Source organism: Salmo salar, chromosome ssa01, assembly GCF_905237065.1.
Source record: "Salmo salar chromosome ssa01, Ssal_v3.1, whole genome shotgun sequence".
NCBI classification, from domain to species: domain Eukaryota; kingdom Metazoa; phylum Chordata; class Actinopteri; order Salmoniformes; family Salmonidae; genus Salmo; species Salmo salar.
Genome location: NC_059442.1, coordinates 171,594,313 through 171,615,013, shown reverse-complemented (window position 1 = coordinate 171,615,013; position 20,701 = coordinate 171,594,313). Strand labels below are relative to the sequence as shown.

Genomic DNA, 20,701 nt, shown 5'->3' with positions numbered 1-20,701 from the left:
GCAGGCCGATGCTAACAAGCTAACAGTTAGTAGGCCGGGGCTAAACAAGCTAGCAGTTAGCAGACCGGGGCTGGCAAGCTAGCAGTTAGCAGACCGGGTTAGCACGCAAGCAGTTAGCAGACTGGGTTAGCAAGCTAGCAGTTAGCAGACCGGGTTAGCAAGCTAGCAGTTAGCAGACCGGGGCTGGCAAGCTAGCAGTTAGCAGACCGGGTTAGCAAGCAAGCAGTTGGCAGACCAGGGCTAGCAGTTAGCAGACCGGGGCAGGCAAGCTAGCAGTTAGCAGACCGGGGCAAGCAAGCTAGCAGTTAACAGACCGGGGCTAGCAAGTTTGCCTTTAGGGGACGTCGCGATGGGGGTAAGTCTGTTTTTGCCTCTTCGTGTGGTGATGTCAATAGACCAGTCGTGGATTAGTAGTTAGGGTTCCAAGTAGCTCTAGGTAGCTAGTAGGCCGGTTAGCAGGATGGGCCTTCAGCGGACGTCGTGCCTGATTATGTCGGTATTCCAGTCGTAGAGGATCGGCGGGGTTCCGTGCCCCGTACCGGCAGTAGAAGGGGTCCGGATATTGTAGCCCAGGAGTGGGATCCGGTGGTAGCCCAGGAGCCCTAGCCAGGCTAGCTTCAGGCTAATTGGTGCTTGCTCCGGGATGGAAACGCTAGCCAGGAGTAGTCACCCGGGATTGCGGTTAGCTAGTTGCGAAGATCCAGATGAAAATGTTCAGAGTTTGCGGTAGGAATCCGGGAATATGGGGGAAAAAAATATATAAAATAATAATAGGTCCGTTATGCTCTGGTTTGAGTCACGTTGTTCGAACTGGCGAGAGCTTTCCGAGCTAAAGGTTAGCCGATGACCGCTAGCAATGGTTTTTTGACTGATAGCTGGTAGGTAGTTAGTTGGCTAGCTTCAGTTGAGGGATTCCAGATCTGAAGTAAATAGAAATACTTTAGAAAAAAAACAGGTCCACTCCACATTGGATGAGGCGGGTTGCAGGAGAGTATTTAGAAGTTGAGGTTTAGGAAAATATTGAAACAAGATATGCAAAGAAAAAGATGTAAAAAGATATATACAAGGGACACGACAGGACAAAGATGTCTGACTGCTACGCCATCTTGGATTCTAGATGATCGTGGACTACAGGAAAAGGAGGGCCGAACAGGCCCCCGTTAACATCGACGGGGCTGTAGTGGAGCGGGTCGAGAGTTTCAAGTTCCTTGGTGTCCACATCACCAACGAACAATCATGGTCCAAACACACCAAGACAGTCGTGGTCCAAACACACCAAGACAGTCGTGAAGAGGGCACGACAACACCTTTCCCCCCCCTCAGGAGACTGAAAAGATTTGTCATGGGTCCACAGATCCTCCAAAAAGTTCTACAGCTACACCATCGAGAGCATCCTGACCGGTTGCGTCACCGCCTGGTATGGCAACTGCTCGGGCTCAATACATCACTGGGGCCAAGCTTCCTGCCATCCAGGACCTACAGTTGTGTAATAATGTTTCAGCTTCAGCACATGGTTGGGGGGAAGAGAGAGCGGAGAGAGAGAGATCTGCCGGTTACAGGCACTAGCTGTCTTTGTTTGACACGGAGCGGCAAGTCATAGCCCAAATCAATTGCCGTCAGTCTTCCTCGAGTCATTTGTGTCTGAATTATTTAATTAAACAGTGAGCTTAAAGTATCAGACAAGCTCAGTGCATATAGTTATATCATTATTTTACACATGGTGTTTTTATATATAGAGAAAAATACACGTTTGAAAATGTAAAAGGTCGAAAGAAGAGACGACTCTCGGTCGACCAAGATTTGTTTTAGTTGCGGACACCCCTACTCCCTTACCTTGTCGTTTTACCCAGTATCGAAGGCTGGGCGGTATTGGGAGGAGGCGGTATTGGGAGGAGGCTGTATTGGGAGGAGGCTGTATTGGGAGGAGGCTGTATTGGGAGGAGGCTGTATTTGGAGGAAGTGGTATTGGGAGGAGGCTGTATTGAGAGGAGGCTGTATTGGGAGGAGGCTGTATTGGGAGGAGGCGGTATTGAGAGGAGGCTGTATTGGGAGGAGGCTGTATTGGGAGGAGGCGGTATTGAGAGGAGGCTGTATTGGGAGGAGGCTGTATTTGGAGGAGGCTGTATTGAGAGGAGGCTGTATTGGGAGGAGGCTGTATTTGGAGGAGGCTGTATTGGGAGGAGGCTGTATTGGGAGGAGGCTGTATTTGGAGGAGGCTGTATTTGGAGGAGGCTGTATTGGGAGGAGGCTGTATTGGGAGGAGGCTGTATTTGGAGGAGGCGGTATTGGGAGGAGGCTGTATTGAGAGGAGGCTGTATTGGGAGGAGGCTGTATTTGGAGGAGGCTGTATTGGGAGGAGGCTGTATTGGGAGGAGGCGGTATTGGGAGGAGGCGGTATTGGGAGGAGGCGGTATTGGGAGGAGGCTGTATTGGGAGGAGGCTGTATTGAGAGGAGGCTATATTGGGAGGAGGCTGTATTTGGAGGAGGCTGTATTTGGAGGAGGCTGTATTGGGAGGAGGCTGTATTGGGAGGAGGCTGTATTGGGAGGAGGCGGTATTGGGAGGAGGCTGTATTGGGAGGAGGCTGTATTGAGAGGAGGCTATATTGGGAGGAGGCTGTATTTGGAGGAGGCTGTATTGGGAGGAGGTGGTATTGGGAGGAGGCGGTATTGGGAGGAGGCTGTATTGGGAGGAGGCTGTATTGAGAGGAGGCTATATTGGGAGGAGGCTGTATTTGGAGGAGGCTGTATTGGGAGGAGGCTGTATTGGGAGGAGGCTGTATTGGGAGGAGGCTGTATTGGGAGGAGGTGGTATTGGGAGGAGGCGGTATTGACACCCTGGAAGATGTTTGTGGTGCACTCCCTCGTAACGTTTTTTTGAGTGATAAATTAGTATATCGTCTTCCAGATTGATAAGGTAATGTATGTATGTATGTATGTATGTATGTATGTATGTATGTATGTATGTATGTATGTATGTATGTATGTCACAAATGTATGTATTATTCTCATAAATGTAGCAGATACATTCATTCTTTCTAATAATTAGATCTTTCATTGCTTTAAAACTAGTAGCTAGCTTATCTTGATAATTTAAGTACAGAAATAATGTGCCCCAAACAGGTCAAGGCTTCTTGCAAGTTACACTCAACAAAATGTTGGTTTGTTTGGATAACCTAATTGCTAGGTTGCAGGCACTGGGGTCAATAGTTGTGTTGTTTTCTGTAAATATAGCGAGGTTTGGTTGTTGGTGCTGGGATATTATGTTTTGGCTATGGATATTTGACCCAGCCAGTGGGTTAATTCTCCCGCCACCAGCACGTGAAGTCCACCAGTGTATTTGCAAGTATTTTAGTTCTGGTGCGACTGAGTCGCTGACGAGTGGAAAACGGCTAACATTATTTAGACAGACTAAATGTGTTATGGCTGACAAAACGGTAAGAAACAAACATTAACAATTATTAATTTGATGGTCATTCAGGTTAAATACTGTAGGTTGTCCGATCATAATTATGTAGTTAGCTAGTTAACGACCTTTAGCTAGCCATTTTCTATGCTAATATCTCTGGCTGTGGTAAGGTTAGCAACTTTGGCAGCGATTACGGACTCGAGAAAGTGAACCTTCACCCCAGTCTGAAGTCCTGAGAGCTCTGGAGCTGGTTTTCATCAAGGATCTCTCTGTACTTTGCTCTGTTCATCTTTCCCTCGACCCTGACCAGTCTCTGAGTCCCTGCCGCTGAAAAACATCCTCACAGCCTGATGCTGCCACCACCATGCTTCACCGTAGGGATTGTGCCAGGTTTCCTCGAGATGTGATGCTTGGCATTCAGGCGAAAGAGTTGAATCTTGGTGTCATCAGACCAGAGAATCTTGTTTCTCATGGTCAGAGTTCTTTTGGCAAACTCCAAGCGGGCTTTTGGCAAACTCCAAGCGGGCTTTTGGCAAACTCCAAGCGGGCTGTCATGTGGCTTTCGTCTGGCAACTACCAGCCTAGTTCGTGGTCACCTCCCTGACCAAGGCCCTTCTCCCCTGATTGCTCAGTTTGGCCAGGCGGCCTATTGGTATCAATGGATGTAAGAATAGATGATAACAGGTCACACTAGAATAGCTCTTAGTCGACCATCTGTGGAAGAATAGATGAGAGATAACAGGTCACACTAGAATAGCCCTTAGTCGACCATCTGTGGAAGAATAGATGAGAGATAACAGGTCACACTAGAATAGCCCTTAGTCTACCATCTGTGGAATCCATTTAAAATAGATAGCTCATTGCATTTCAAAATGTTTGTAAACAAAAACATAGAAATTGTACACTTTTTTAAAATCAACCTGCCTCAATACCCTATAATTAGGGGTCAATTATTTATAATCTAGGGTATAAAGATAAAACACTTTGCTATGGGTGAAACAGTTTATTTGGGGTTCAACAAAGAGGAGGAGATATCTAAAGAGTCACATGACCCTGTGTTTCTACATCTACATCTGCATTACTTCCTGTTTGGGGGGGTTTTAGGCTGAGTTTCTGTATAGCACTTTGAGATATCAGCTGATGCAAAAAAGGGCTTCATAAATACATTTGATTGATTGATTGATGTCACGGTCAAATATTAAAACAAATATTTATGTAACGTGTGAATGTTACTCAAAAAGGTTGGCCCACTTGAAGACAACAGGAGAGATGTCATTCTCTCCCCTCCCACCCAGGGCCCCAGAACAGAACAGAACAGCAGCATGGGAAAATAGAGTCGAAAATGAAATATCCAAAACATTGAAAAGAGTTGGACCATTATACATGATGTACAGATGAAAATGATGGGTCAGTTATTTTTTTAAAAATTTTTTTTTAAATGATTGAATCAATCTGGCTCAATAATCATGGTAAATGTGACATCTTCAGCATTCAGACCGCTGAGAACTAAATTATGTCAAGTTAAATAATTATTTCAAAACAAAATCAAAAATGTATGATGAAATATGTTTTCTTGTCGGCAGTGCTGGAGTTATTTCAAAGGCATTGTCCAGAGACCAGGTGACAGAAGACAGTATTCGATTTACATTTCCCCTCCACTAAAAACAATCTTTGGTGGTTGTTTTGACACAATTATTTGACAGACTCCTTCCAACTAATGACGACCATATGTATCATAATTATGAATATCTATATATCTGTATAATACCCTTTTCAAACCTCATTTAAGACCTGCCGTTCCTGAGCCTTAATCATGAGATTAAATTCTGTTTAAATGCATTGAAGTTACAGTAATAGTACATTGACTGAGGATGCATCCTAGGAAACTGACTGAGGATGCATCCTAAGGTACAGTAATAGGAAACTGACTGAGGATGCATCCTAGGAAACTGACTGAGGATGCATCCTAGGAAACTGACTGAGGATGCATTCTAAGGTACAGTAATAGGACACTGACTGAGGATGCATCCTAGGAAACTGACTGAGGATGCATCCTAAGGTACAGTAATAGGAAACTGACTGAGGATGCATCCTAGGGTACAGTAATAGGAAACTGACTGAGGATGCATCCTAGGGTACAGTAATAGGACACTGACTGAGGATGCATCCTAGGGTACAGTAATAGGAAACTGACTGAGGATGCATCCTAGGGTACAGTAATAGGAAACTGACTGAGGATGCGCTATTTGAGGAGAATAAAAATGACAGACATGGGTAAGAACACAAGACAGACAGACAGACAGACAGACAGACAGACAGACAGACAGACAGACAGACAGACAGACAGACAGACAGACAGACATAAGACAGACAGACAGACAGACAGACAGACAGACAGACAGACAGACAGACAGACAGACAGACAGACATCGATAAGAACACCAGACAGACAGACTGACAGACAGACAGACAGACAGACAGACATGGATAAGAACACCAGACAGACAGACTGACAGACAGACAGGATGCCATTTGGGAGGCAGCCTGGTCCACAACTAACAGGCAGAACACAGGAACAGAAGAAAGGGCTGCATCAACAGCAGCACTACTTATCATACAGTATTACACAGTACCACGCAGTACCATACAGTACCATGCAGTACCACGCAGTACCACGCAGTACCATACAGTACCACGCAGTACCACACAGTACCATACAGTACCACGCAGTACCATGCAGTACCACACAGTACCATACAGTACCACACAGTACCACGCAGTACCACGCAGTACCATGCAGTCCCACGCAGTACCACGCAGTACCACACAGTACCACGCAGTACCACACAGTACCACACAATACCACGCAGTACCACGCAGTACCACACAGTACCATGCAGTACCACGCAGTACCACACAGTACCACACAGTACCACGCAGTACCACACAGTACCATACAGTACCATGCAGTACCACGCAGTACCACACAGTACCATACAGTACCATGCAGTACCACGCAGTACCACACAGTACCACGCAGTACCACGCAGTACCACGCAGTACCATGCAGTACCACGCAGTACCACACAGTACCATACAGTACCATGCAGTACCACGCAGTACCACGCAGTACCACACAGTACCATACAGTACCATGCAGTACCACGCAGTACCACACAGTACCACGCAGTACCACACAGTACCACACAGTACCACACAGTACCACACAGTACCATACAGTACCACACAGTACCACACAGTACCATACAGTACCATACAGAACCACACAGTACCACGCAGTACCACACAGTACCATACAGTACCATACAGAACCACACAGTACCACGCAGTACCACACAGTACCATACAGTACCATACAGAACCACGCAGTACCACACAGTACCACACAGTACCATACAGTACCATACAGTACCATACAGTACCATGCAGTACCACGCAGTACCACGCAGTACCATACAGTACCATACAGTACCATACAGAACCACACAGTACCACACAGTACCACACAGTACCACACAGTACCATACAGTACCATACAGAACCACGCAGTACCACACAGTACCACACAGTACCATACAGTACCATACAGTACCATACAGTACCATGCAGTACCACGCAGTACCACACAGTACCATACAGTACCATACAGTACCACGCAGTACCACGCAGTACCACGCAGTACCACGCAGTACCACACAGTACCATGCAGTACCACGCAGTACCACACAGTACCATACAGTACCACACAGTACCACACAGTACCACACAGTACAATACAGTACCACGCAGTACCATACAGTACCATACAGAACCATGCAGTACCATACAGTACCATACAGAACCATGCGCTGTGCTAAAGTCCCCCATCATTCAACCCTACATCATCAGGAATAACAGCGTGAACTTGCAGTTCTGTTCCGACAAGCTTTTCTTCAGTAGCATACTGAAGAAACTGAGTGTTCAAACCGAAAGAACCCTCTAGGGGAGAGGAAAGTGTTTCTAAGCCATTCACTCACACTGCCACACTGCCATACATAAAAATTAAAAAACACAAATATAGGAGACAATATACAGCTGGTAAGTAATGAACAGAGTTTCTCATCATGCCAAAACACACCTTCACACTTCAGAGAGACACAGAATGAATCTAAAACTCAACATTCTAACTAAAACAAAGGGAGAAAAGCACTGGTCTATTTCCTGATTTTAAACATCTTGCATTCCCGATAGAGAATGAGAATCCTACGGTTGTTCGATTTCCCTAAGGGATCTGGAACATGATTAAGAGGGTTCCCCTAACCCCTAATTATTGTTGTGTACCACGGGTCTAGATCTTCATTCCCTTGAAGGGTCTGTAGAGCTGCTTGGTTAAACTGTGAGGAGGGAAGGCTAGGCTGGTTTGGTTTCTTCTAGCGCCAGGCAGAGGGAAAAAGGCTCAGTGTTTCTCATGCGTTGGGGCGGCTCTGGTTTGACTGACAGATCAAGAACAGGAAGGGATTGTACTTGCAAAGGAAGCAGGAAGTCAGAACAGGAGCGAGTTCAGTTAATTATTGGTTGCGTCCGAAATGGCACCCTATTCCTTATATAGTGCCTATAGAGCAGGGGTATTGAACTCTGACCCCACGAGGTCCGGAGCCTGCTGGGTTTCTGTTGTACCTGATCGTTATTGCACCCACCTGGTGTCCCAGGTCTAAATCAGTCCCTGATTAGAGAGGGGAATCACCCACCTGGTGTCCCAGGTCTAAATCAGTCCCTGATTAGAGGGGAATCACCCACCTGGTGTCCCAGGTCTAAATCAGTCCCTGATTAGAGGGGAATCACCCACCTGGTGTCCCCAGGTCTAAATCAGTCCCTGATTAGAGGGGAATCGCCCACCTGGTGTCCCGGGTCTAAATCAGTCCCTGATTAGAGGGGAATCACCCACCTGGTGTCCCGGGTCTAAATCAGTCCCTGATTAGAGGGGAATCACCCACCTGGTGTCCCAGGTCTAAATCAGGCCCTGATTAGAGGGGAATCACCCACCTTGTGTCCCAGGTCTAAATCAGTCCCTGATTAGAGAGGGGAATCACCCACCTGGTGTCCCAGGTCTAAATCAGTCTGTGATTAGAGGAGAATCACCCACCTTGTGTCCCAGGTCTAAATCAGTCCCTGATTAGAGGGGAATCACCCACCTGGTGTCCCGGGTCTAAATCAGTCCCTGATTAGAGGGGAATCACCCACCTTGTGTCCCGGGTCTAAATCAGTCTGTGATTAGAGGGGAATCACCCACCTGGTGTCCCAGGTCTAAATCAGTCCCTGATTAGAGGGGAATCACCCACCTTGTGTCCCAGGTCTAAATCAGTCTGTGATTAGAGGAGAACAATGAAAAAAACGCAGTGTAACTGTCTTGGAGCTCCAGAGTTGAGTTAGAGGGTTCTAGGGAATAGGGTGCTGTTCCAGACGCAGCCAGTCAGTGTGGGCTACTGGGCCATGCTGTTGAGGCTGCTGTTAGATCCTCCCAGGCCGTTCTCAGTCTTCTGGAAACTCTTGACTGCACTGGGGACCTGCATACCTGTACTGAGGCTCAGTCCTCCACACCATACCTGGAACACAACACATGAATACAAAACCTCTATTATAGTCCCCTACATTATACCTGTAGATAACAAACAACACACGTGTCATTGACTGGCCTGCTCGGGTCAGGTTACCGTAGACCACAATCCTACAGAGAGATCTCTCACACCCACCAGAGGGGAAGAGATGGAGAGGTATGGAGATGGGGTGGGGTTTAGGACACCTTACGCCCATTGTAAAACTAAGGCAGCAGACAAAATTCCTTTGTCCTCTCACTATGGAGAACCCAGCCTCAGAACATTAACATGCAATAAATGGACTTTGGGACAATAGTTTTCGTCAGCCACAATGGTGGTCATGACGATAGATGGAATATGAAAATTAATGTCGTTTTTGTTATGCTATTAAAAGTTACAGGACGATGTTATAATGAAAACATTGTAACTTTAAGAGTTTTCCTAGTACGTGCTTGATGTTTGCATATTGTACGTCGTGTGGAAAATGTCCAGGTCAAAGAGAATGTTTTGGTAAAGATGAAATGTGAAGTTAGTGGTCTAAATTAGATCTGAGTAAAATCCAGACCTACGGCCTCATAACTAGTTAAATCCAGACCTCCCTGCCTCGTAACTAGTTAAATCCAGACCTCCCTGCCTCGTAACTAGTTAAACCCAGACCTCCAGCCTCCTAACTAGTTAAACCCAGACCTCCAGCCTCGTAACTAGTTAAACCCAGACCTCCAGCCTCCTAACTAGTTAAATCCAGACCTCCCGCCTCCTAACTAGTTAAACCCAGACCTCCAGCCTCGTAACTAGTTAAATCCAGACCTCCGGCCTCTTAACTAGTTAAATCCAGACCTCCAGCCTCATAACTAGTTAAACCCAGACCTCCAGCCTCCTAACTAGTTAAATCCAGACCTCCAGCCTCTTAACTAGTTAAATCCAGACCTCCCTGCCTCATAACTAGTTAAATCCAGACCTCCAGCCTCGTAACTAGTTAAATCCAGACCTCCCAGCCTCATAACTAGTTAAACCCAGACCTCCAGCCTCCTAACTAGTTAAATCCAGACCTCCCAGCCTCTTAACTAGTTAAACCCAGCCCTCCTTCGTAACTAGTTAAATCCAGACCTCCAGCCTCGTAACTAGTTAAATCCAGACCTCCAGCCTCATAACTAGTTAAACCCAGACCTCCAGCCTCCTAACTAGTTAAATCCAGACCTCCAGCCTCCTAACTAGTTAAATCCAGACCTCCTTCGTAACTAGTTAAATCCAGACCTCCTTCGTAACTAGTTAAGACTGAGTTAGCCTGTAACCTATGGATCTGTGGACTGGGACTGAGTTAGCCTGTGACCTATGGACTGGGACTGAACTAGCCTGTGACCTATGGACTGGGACTGAACTAGCCTGTGACCTATGGTCTGGGACTGAACTAGCCTGTGACCTATGGACTGGGACTGAACTAGCCTGTGACCTATGGACTGGGACTGAACTAGCCTGTGACCTATGTCTGGGACTGAACAGCCTGTGACCATGGGACTGAACTAGCCTGTGACCTATGGACTGGGACTGAACTAGCCTGTGACCTATGGACTGGGACTGAGTTAGCCTGTGACCTATGGACTGGGACTTATCCAGAGAGACCGCGTAGCAAACGCTCTTATCCAGAGAGCGGTACAGTTAGTTCATTCATCATGAGACAGAAAGGTGGGACAACCAGATATTAGTCACAGTAAGTACATTTCTTCAGTAACGTCAGCGCTAGTTAGAAAAGACAAGTACGACTGTTAGTTCAAGAAAGGCAGGACAAGTTCTCTGGTGTTATCTAGGTCTGGAGGACAGGCAGGTGGTATAAAGTAAGTTCTCTGGTGTTATCTAGGTCTGGAGGACAGGCAGGTGGTATAAAGTAAGTTCTCTGGTGTTATCCAGGTCTGGAGGACAGGCAGGTGGTATACAGTAAGTTCTCTGGTGTTATCTAGGACTGGAGGACAGGCAGGTGGTATAAAGTAAGTTCTCTGGTGTTATCTAGGTCTGGAGGACAGGCAGGTGGTATAAAGTAAGTTCTCTGGTGTTATCTAGGTCTGGAGGACAGGCAGGTGGTATAAAGTAAGTTCTCTGGTGTTATCTAGGTCTGGAGGACAGGCAGGTGGTATAAAGTAAGTTCTCTGGTGTTATCTAGGTCTGGAGGACAGGCAGGTGGTATAAAGTAAGTTCTCTGGTGTTATCCAGGTCTGGAGGACAGGCAGGTGGTATAAAGTAAGTTCTCTGGTGTTATCTAGGTCTGGAGGACAGGCAGGTGGTATAAAGTAAGTTCTCTGGTGTTATCTAGGTCTGGAGGACAGGCAGGTGGTATAAAGTAAGTTCTCTGGTGTTATCTAGGTCTGGAGGACAGGCAGGTGGTATAAAGTAAGTTCTCTGGTGTTATCTAGGTCTGGAGGACAGGCAGGTGGTATAAAGTAAGTTCTCTGGTGTTATCTAGGTCTGGAGGACAGGCAGGTGGTATAAAGTAAGTTCTCTGGTGTTATCTAGGTCTGGAGGACAGGCAGGTGGTATAAAGTAAGTTCTCTGGTGTTATCTAGGTCTGGAGGACAGGCAGGTGGTATAAAGTAAGTTCTCTGGTGTTATCTAGGTCTTGAGGACAGGCAGGTGGTATAAAGTACAGGTATGAGGGAGTGGCAGTCAAGACAAGAATATCAACCGTAATACAGACAAAACTTACCATGAAGGCCGGTACAACAGGTTGGCTAAACTTAGCCTTGAACGTGTGGATCAACTGCTTGGTTTCAGCGTTGTAGAAGGACAGTTGTCCTGAGGAAGACCAAGAGAAAACAAAACAGAATTCAAACTACTGTATCCTCGTCACTTCAAGCACAGAGAGAGAGAGAGCACGGTGAAAAGTGTCTTCTGATACTCAGAGGAGACAAGCCTAGTTTGTAATCCATTTCCTGGGGGGAAGAGGGATGAAATCTAATATGGCCGTATCTGATGGCCTATGTATACGTGTCACGGGTCGCCGGTGCCTGAGGGATATGGTATTTCCACCCTGACTGACTGGAAAACACACCAATCTGTACGCGTAGAACAATGAGGACCCGCCTTGTAAATCAGCTGGTGAAATTGTCAGTACAAGATACCACAGGCATAAAATGTATGGATCAACAACGAGTCCAAGCTGCATAAAATGTATGGATCAACAACGAGTCCTAGCTGCATAAAATGTATGGATCAACAACGAGTCCAAGCTGCATAACATGTATGGATCAACAACGAGTCCAAGCTGCATAAAATGTATGGATCAACAACGAGTCCAAGCTGCATAAAATGTATGGATCAACAACGAGTCCAAGCTGCATAAAATGTATGGATCAACAACGAGTCCAAGCTGCATAAAATGTATGGATCAACAACGAGTCCAAGCTGCATAAAATGTATGGATCAACAACGAGTCCTAGCTGCATAAAATGTATGGATCAACAACGAGTCCAAGCTGCATAAAATGTATGGATCAACAACGGCTCCTAGCTGCATAAAATGTATGGATCAACAACGAGTCCAAGCTGCATAAAATGTATGGATCAACAACGAGTCCAAGCTGCATAAAATGTATGGATCAACAACGAGTCCAAGCTGCATAACATGTATTGATCAACAACGGCTCCTAGCTCCTAATACTTTAGCTGTGCTTGACTGAGCTCTCCTGCCGAAACGTAACCAACTAAATAGTCCCCAAAGTGTAAACCCCACCTATCTGCCATCTCACGGCACGCTAAAGCAGATACTCAAAAGTATCTGAAATATTTAAAATAATATTTGAACCCAGGTGTGGTTACCTACGTGTCTCTAACATCAACCCACCTGAGTCCAGGTCACAGAAGACTCCGATGCGTCCAGGTATGGTGCCGTCCAGGCTCTTGGCCTTGTTGTTGTGCTTGGCAGCGAAGGAAGCCTGCAGCCAGTTGTTGATGTGGATACACCAGGTAGTGTTGGTCTTACCCAACTGGTCAAACTTTCCCAGGTTTCTGTAGGAGACCCCAACACTATAGGACTTACAGTCTTTAAGGGCTTTCACCTCCCAGTAGTGTTGACCACAGTCCATACTGGTATCACCTGGGTGGGTAGTGGACAAACATGAAGGCTTATCAATCCCTTGACAGACAGAGCAAACTACACAACTTGAATGTTGGGTGTCACCTTGTGGGTGGATACTATGTTATTATAACGTCTTACATAATACCTGGCTGGGGCCTAGAGAGGACAGACAGGACATTTTGAATCAATCACTACACAGAATTGCATAGTGTTTTTCTTTGCTGGTGTCTCTTGGGAGTGGATAGAATATTATTATATTGTCATGTTATATCTGGGTGTGGAGGACAGGAAATGTTTTCAATCCCTTTGGGAGTGAACAAACACCGACACCCAAAACACTGCAATATACAGTAACAGGAAAACCCTGTTGAACATATTGACCTAGTACCTAGTGGCCTCACTTATTAAAGATCTGACAGAGCAGTGCCAACACACCACTAATGACTATATTATGTGGGTAGTAACTTTGTGTGGCTCAGTTGGTAGAGCATGGTGTTTGCAACACCAGGGTTATGGGTTCGATTCCCACGGGGGACCAGTACGGAAAAAATAAATGTATGAAATGTATGCATTCACTACTGTAAGTCGCTCTGGAAAGGAGCGTCTGCTAAATGACTAAAATGTAAAATGTGTGTCTCAAGATACCCAACTACTCTATGGACTGGTTTACCAGACATATTTAACATGTTGTTTAGTTCTGTAGTAGGTGTAATCAGGGCTATAGGTCTACCTGACATCCACTACAGGTTAGTTGTGCCTCGCCAGAATCATAGATGGCACAATGTCACAGTCTAAGAATACAGAGCCTTTAGATAAAGGGTTCAGACCACTTGACTTATTTCACATTTTGTTGTGTTACAGCCTAAATTCAAAATGGAATAAATAAATACAATTCTCACCCATCTACACACAATACCCCATAATGACATCACAATACCCCATAATGACATCACAATACCCCATAATGACAAAGCAAAAAAACATGTTTTTAAAAAATATTTGCACATTTATTGAAAATGAAATACCTGTATCTCATTTGCATAAGTATTCACAGCCCTGACTCTAAGAGCTTTGCACACCTGGATTGATTCTTCAAGCTATGTCAAATCGGTTGTTGATCGTTGCTAGACAACCATTTTGAAGTCTTGCCATAGATTTTCAAGCAGATTTAAGTCAAAACTGTAACTTGGCCACTCAGGAACATTCACGGTCTTCTTGGTAAGCAACTTCAGTGTAGATCTGGCCTTGTGTTTTCGGATATTTTCCTTCTGAATCTATCTCCCAGTGTCTGGTGGAAAGCAGGCAGACTGCACCAGGTTTTCCTCTAGGATTTTGCCTGTGATTTATTTTTTATATATTTTTTTCGCTCTGTAGCACTCACGTCGGTAGCCATGAAGTGCTTTGAAAGAATGGTCATGGCTCACAACAGCATCATCCCGGATACACTAGACCCAGTCCAATTTGCATACCGCCCCCACAGACCCACAGATGACACAATCTCTATTGCACTCCACACTGCCCTTTCCCACCTGGACAAAAGGAACACCTATGTGAGAATACTGTTCATTAACTACAGCTCAGCGTTCAACACCATAGTACCCACAAAGCTCATCACTAAGCTAAGGACCCTGGGACTAAACACCTCCCTCTGCAACTGGATCCTGGACTTCCTGATGGGCCGCCCCCAGATGGTAAGAGTAGGCAACAACACATCTGCCACGCTGAGCCTCAACACGGGGGCCCCTCAGGGTTGTGAACTTAGTCCCCTCCTGTACTCCCTGTTCCCCCACGACTGCATGGCCAAACACGAATCCAACACCATCATTAAGTTTGCCGATGACACAACAGTGGTAGGCCTGATCACCGACAACGATGAGCCAGCTTATAGGGAGGAGGTCAGAGAACTGCCAGTGTGGTGCCAGGACAACAACCTCTCCCTCAACGTCAGCAAGACAAAGGAGCTGATCGTGGACTACAGGAAAAGGCGGACCTGTTCCCCATTAACATTGACGGGGCTGAAGTGGAGCAGGTTGAGAGCTTCAAGTTCCTTGGTGTCCACATCACCAACAAACTAACATGGTCCAAACACACCAGGGCAGTCGTGAAGAGGGCACGACAAAACCTATTCCCCCTCGGGAGACTGAAAAGATTTGGCATTGGTCCCCAGATCCTCAAAAGGTTCTACAGCTGCACCGTCGAGAGCATCCTGACCGGTTGCATCACTGCCTGGTATGGCAACTGCTCGGTCTCCGACCGCAAGGCACTACAGAGGGTAGTGTGTACGGCCCAGTACATCACTGGGGCCAAGCTTCCTGCCATCCAGGACCTCTATACCAGGCGGTGTCAGAGGAAGGCCCATAAAATTGTCAGAGACTCCAGTCACCCAAGTCATATTGTTTTCTCTGCTACCGCACGACAAGCGGAACCGGAGCGCCAAGTCTAGGACCAAAAGGCTCCATAACAGCTTCTACCCCCAAGCCATAAGACTGATGAACAATTAATAAAATGGCCAACGGACTATTTACATTGACCCCCCCCCCCATTTGTTTTTACACTGCTGCTGCTCGCTGTTTAATATTTATGCATAGTCACTTCACCCCTACCTACATGTACAAATTACCTCAACTAACCTGTACCCCCGCACAATGACTCTGTACCGGTACCCCCTGTATATAGCCTCCACATTGACTCTGTACTGGTACCCCCTGTATATAGCCTCCACATTGACTCTGTACCGGTACCCCCTGTATATAGCCTCCACATTGACTCTGTACCGGTACCCCCTGTATATAGCCTCCACATTGACTCTGTACCGGTACCCCCCTGTATATAGTCTCCACATTGACTCTGTACCGTAATACCCTGTATATAGCCTCCACATTGACTCTGTACCGGTACCCCCTGTATATAGCCTCCACATTGACTCTGTACCGGTACCCCCCTGTATATAGCCTCCACATTGACTCTGTACCGGTACCCCCTGTATATAGCCTCCACATTGACTCTGTACCGGTACCCCCTGTATATAGTCTCCACATTGACTCTGTACCGTAATACCCTGTATATAGCCTCCACATTGACTCTGTACCGGTACCCCCTGTATATAGCCTCCACATTGACTCTGTACCGGTACCCCCTGTATACAGCCTCCACATTGACTCTGTACCGGTACCCCCTGTATACAGCCTCCACATTGACTCTGTACCGGTACCCCCTGTATATAGCCTCCACATTGACTCTGTACCGGTACCCCCTGTATATAGTCTCCACATTGACTCTGTACCGGTACCCCTGTATACAGCCTCCACATTGACTCTGTACCGGTACCCCCTGTATATAGCCTCCACATTGACTCTGTACCGGTACCCCCTGTATATAGCCTCCACATTGACTCTGTACCGGTACCCCCTGTATATAGCCTCCACATTGACTCTGTACCGGTACCCCCTGTATATAGCCTCCACATTGACTCTGTACCGGTACCCCCTGTATATAGCCTCCACATTGACTCTGTACCGGTACCCCCTGTATATAGCCTCCACATTGACTCTGTACCGGTACCCCCTGTATATAGCCTCCACATTGACTCTGTACCGTAACACCCTGTATATAGCCTCCACATTGACTCTGTACCGGTACCCCCTGTATATAGCCTCCACATTGACTCTGTACTGGTACCCCCTGTATATAGCCTCCACATTGACTCTGTACCGGTACCCCCTGTATATAGCCTCCACATTGACTCTGTACCGGTACCCCCTGTATATAGCCTCCACATTGACTCTGTACCGGTACCCCCTGTATACAGCCTCCACATTGACTCTGTACCGGTACCCCCTGTATATAGCCTCCACATTGACTCTGTACAGTAACACCCTGTATATAGCCTCCACATTGACTCTGTACCGTACCCCCTGTATATAGCCTCCACATTGACTCTGTACCGTAACACCCTGTATATAGCCTCCACATTGACTCTGTACCGGTACCCCCTGTATATAGCCTCCACATTGACTCTGTACCGGTACCCCCTGTATATAGCCTCCACATTGACTCTGTACCGGTACCCCCCTGTATATAGCCTCCACATTGACTCTGTACCGTAATACCCTGTATATAGCCTCCACATTGACTCTGTACCGTACCCCCCTGTATATAGCCTCCACATTGACTCTGTACCGTAACACCCTGTATATAGCCTCCACATTGACTCTGTACCGTAACACCCTGTATATAGCCTCCACATTGACTCTGTACCGTAACACCCTGTATATAGCCTCCACATTGACTCTGTACCGTAACACCCTGTATATAGCCTCCACATTGACTCTGTACCGTAATACCCTGTATATAGCCTCCACATTGACTCTGTACCGTAACACCCTGTATATAGCCTCCACATTGACTCTGTACCGGTACCCCCTGTATATAGCCTCCACATTGACTCTGTACCGTAATACCTTGTATATAGCCTCCACATTGACTCTGTACCGTAACACCCTGTATACAGCCTCCACATTGACTCTGTAGCGTAACACCCTGTATATAGCCTCCACATTGACTCTGTACCGTAACACCCTGTATACAGCCTCCACATTGACTCTGTACCGTAACACCCTGTATATAGCCTCCACATTGACTCTGTACCGTAATACCTTGTATATAGCCTCCACATTGACTCTGTACCGTAATACCTTGTATATAGCCTCCACATTGACTCTGTACCGTAACACCCTGTATACAGCCTCCACATTGACTCTGTACCGTAACACCCTGTATATAGCCTCCACATTGACTCTGTACCGTAATACCTTGTATATAGCCTCCACATTGACTCTGTACCGTAACACCCTGTATATAGCCTCCACATTGACTCTGTACCGTAACACCCTGTATACAGCCTCCACATTGACTCTGTACCGTAACACCCTGTATATAGCCTCCACATTGACTCTGTACCGTAATACCTTGTATATAGCCTCCACATTGACTCTGTACCGTAATACCTTGTATATAGCCTCCACATTGACTCTGTACCGTAACACCCTGTATACAGCCTCCACATTGACTCTGTACCGTAACACCCTGTATACAGCCTCCACATTGACTCTGTACCGTAACACCCTGTATATAGCCTCCACATTGACTCTGTACCGTAACACCCTGTATATAGCCTCCACATTGACTCTGTACCGTAACACCCTGTATATAGCCTCCACATTGACTCTGTACCGTAACACCCTGTATATAGCCTCCACATTGACTCTGTACCGTAACACCCTGTATATAGCCTCCACATTGACTCTGTACCGGTACCCCCTGTATATAGCCTCCACATTGACTCTGTACCGGTACCCCCTGTATATAGCCTCCACATTGACTCTGTACCGTAACACCCTGTATATAGCCTCCACATTGACTCTGTACCGTAACACCCTGTATATAGCCTCCACATTGACTCTGTACCGTAACACCCTGTATATAGCCTCCACATTGACTCTGTACCGGTACCCCCTGTATATAGCCTCCACATTGACTCTGTACCGTGCACCCCCTGTATATAGCCTCCACATTGACTCTGTACCGTAACACCCTGTATATAGCCTCCACATTGACTCTGTACCGGTACCCCCCTGTATATAGCCTCCACATTGACTCTGTACCGTAACACCCTGTATATAGCCTCCACATTGACTCGGTACCGTAACACCCTGTATATAGCCTCCACATTGACTCGGTACCGTAACACCCTGTATATAGCCTCCACATTGACTCTGTACCGTAACACCCTGTATATAGCCTCCACATTGACTCTGTACCGTAACACCCTGTATATAGCCTCCACATTGACTCTGTACCGTAACACCCTGTATATAGCCTCCACATTGACTCTGTACCGTAACACCCTGTATATAGCCTCCACATTGACTCTGTACCGTAACACCCTGTATATAGCCTCCACATTGACTCTGTACCGTAACACCCTGTATATAGCCTCCACATTGACTCTGTACCGTAATACCCTGTATATAGCCTCCACATTGACTCTGTACCGTAACACCCTGTATATAGCCTCCACATTGACTCTGTACCGTAACACCCTGTATATAGCCTCCACATTGACTCTGTACCGTAATACCCTGTATATAGCCTCCACATTGACTCTGTACCGTAACACCCTGTATATAGCCTCCACATTGACTCTGTACCGTAACACCCTGTATATAGCCTCCACATTGACTCTGTACCGTAACACCCTGTATACAGCCTCAACATTGTTATTTTGTGTTACTTTCTATTATTTTTTTTTACTTTAGTTTATTTGGTAAATATATTTGAACTGCACTGTTGGTTAAGTGCTTGTAAGTAATCATTTAACGGTAAGGTCTACACTTGTTGTATTCGGCACATGTGGCAAATAATGTTTGATTTGATCCCATTTATTTATTTTTTAATCCTGAAACTCCCCAGTCCTTAACGATGACAAGCATTCCCATAACATGATGCAGCCACCACTATGCTTGAAAATATGGAGAGTGGTACTCGGTAATGCGTTGGATTGGCTCCAAACATCACACTTTGTATTCAGGACAAAAAATTAATTGCTTTGCCACATGTTTTGCAGTATTACCTTAGTGCCTCGTTGCAAACAGGATGCATGTTTTAGAATAATTTTTGATATTCTATATTTTTTCACTCTGTCATTTAGGTTAGTATTGTGGAGTAACTACAATATTGTTGATCCATCCTCAGTTTTCTCCTATCACAGCCATTAAACTCTGTAAATGGTATTGGAGTCGTGGGTAAATAGGGAGTACAGGAGTGGACTAAGCACGCACCCCAGAGGGGCCCCCGTTTTGGATGTGTGCTGATGTGTTGTTACCTACCCTCACTCTCTGGGGGCGGCCCGTACAGGAAGTACAGGATCCAGTTGCAGAGGGAGGTGTTCAGTCTCAGGGTCCTTAGCTTAGTGATGAGCTTGGAAGACACTATGGTGTTGAACGCTGAGCTGTAGTCAATGAACAGAATTCTCACATAGGTGTTCCTGTTGTCCAGGTGGGAAAGGGCAGTGTGGAGTGCGATTTGAGATTGTATCATCTGTGGATCTGTTGGGGCGGTATGGCAATTGGAGCGGGTCCAGGGTTTCTGGGATGATGGTGATGATGTGAGGCATGACCAGCCTTTCTAAGCATTTCATGGCTACCGATGTGAGCGCTATAAGGTTGGTAGTGTTTACCTACCTAACACAGCGATGTGTTAATGTTGTGTTTACCTACCTAGCAGTGTATTACTCTCCTGTGAACCTGTCTCTGCTACATTACTTTGTGTGTGTTTTGCGCGCGCACGTTTACCTAACACGGTGTAGGACTCTCCAGTGAACCGGTCTCTGCTTCCTCTGATGGCAGGCGACCGAGTCGTCAACGTTCTCTTGGGAGACGGAGTTCCACTTCTACAACCGAGAGGAAGGAAGGACATTACAACATAAAACACACAGAGACGTTACAACACAGAGCCGTTACAACACAGAGACGTTACAACACAGAGACGTTACAACACACAGAGACATTACAACACAGAGACGTTACAACACAGAGACGTTACAACACAGAGACGTTACAACACAGAGACGTTAC

The 20,701-nt window shown here is 46.4% G+C and overlaps 1 protein-coding gene across 4 annotated transcripts in view; it reads right to left on the bottom strand.

The window, feature by feature from the left end:
* Window positions 1–8,421: 8,421 nt before the first annotated feature.
* LOC106572709 (fibronectin type III and SPRY domain containing 1-like) overlaps window positions 8,422–20,701 on the bottom strand; it is a 98,971-nt gene continuing 86,691 nt past the window's right edge. Inside the window, exons 9-12 of one of the 4 annotated variants that reach the window (XM_045694121.1) lie at window positions 20,420–20,517; window positions 12,834–13,085; window positions 11,698–11,786; window positions 8,422–9,011 (exon numbers count right to left, since the gene is read on the bottom strand). In XM_045694121.1, coding sequence (XP_045550077.1) covers window positions 8,889–9,011; window positions 11,698–11,786; window positions 12,834–13,085; window positions 20,420–20,517 — 562 coding nt within the window. In that variant the 3' untranslated portion in view covers window positions 8,422–8,888. The remainder of the gene's footprint in view (window positions 9,012–11,697; window positions 11,787–12,833; window positions 13,086–20,419; window positions 20,518–20,701) is intronic. The other 3 variants (XM_014147129.2, XM_045694114.1, XM_014147118.2) reach the window with 3 other exon arrangements.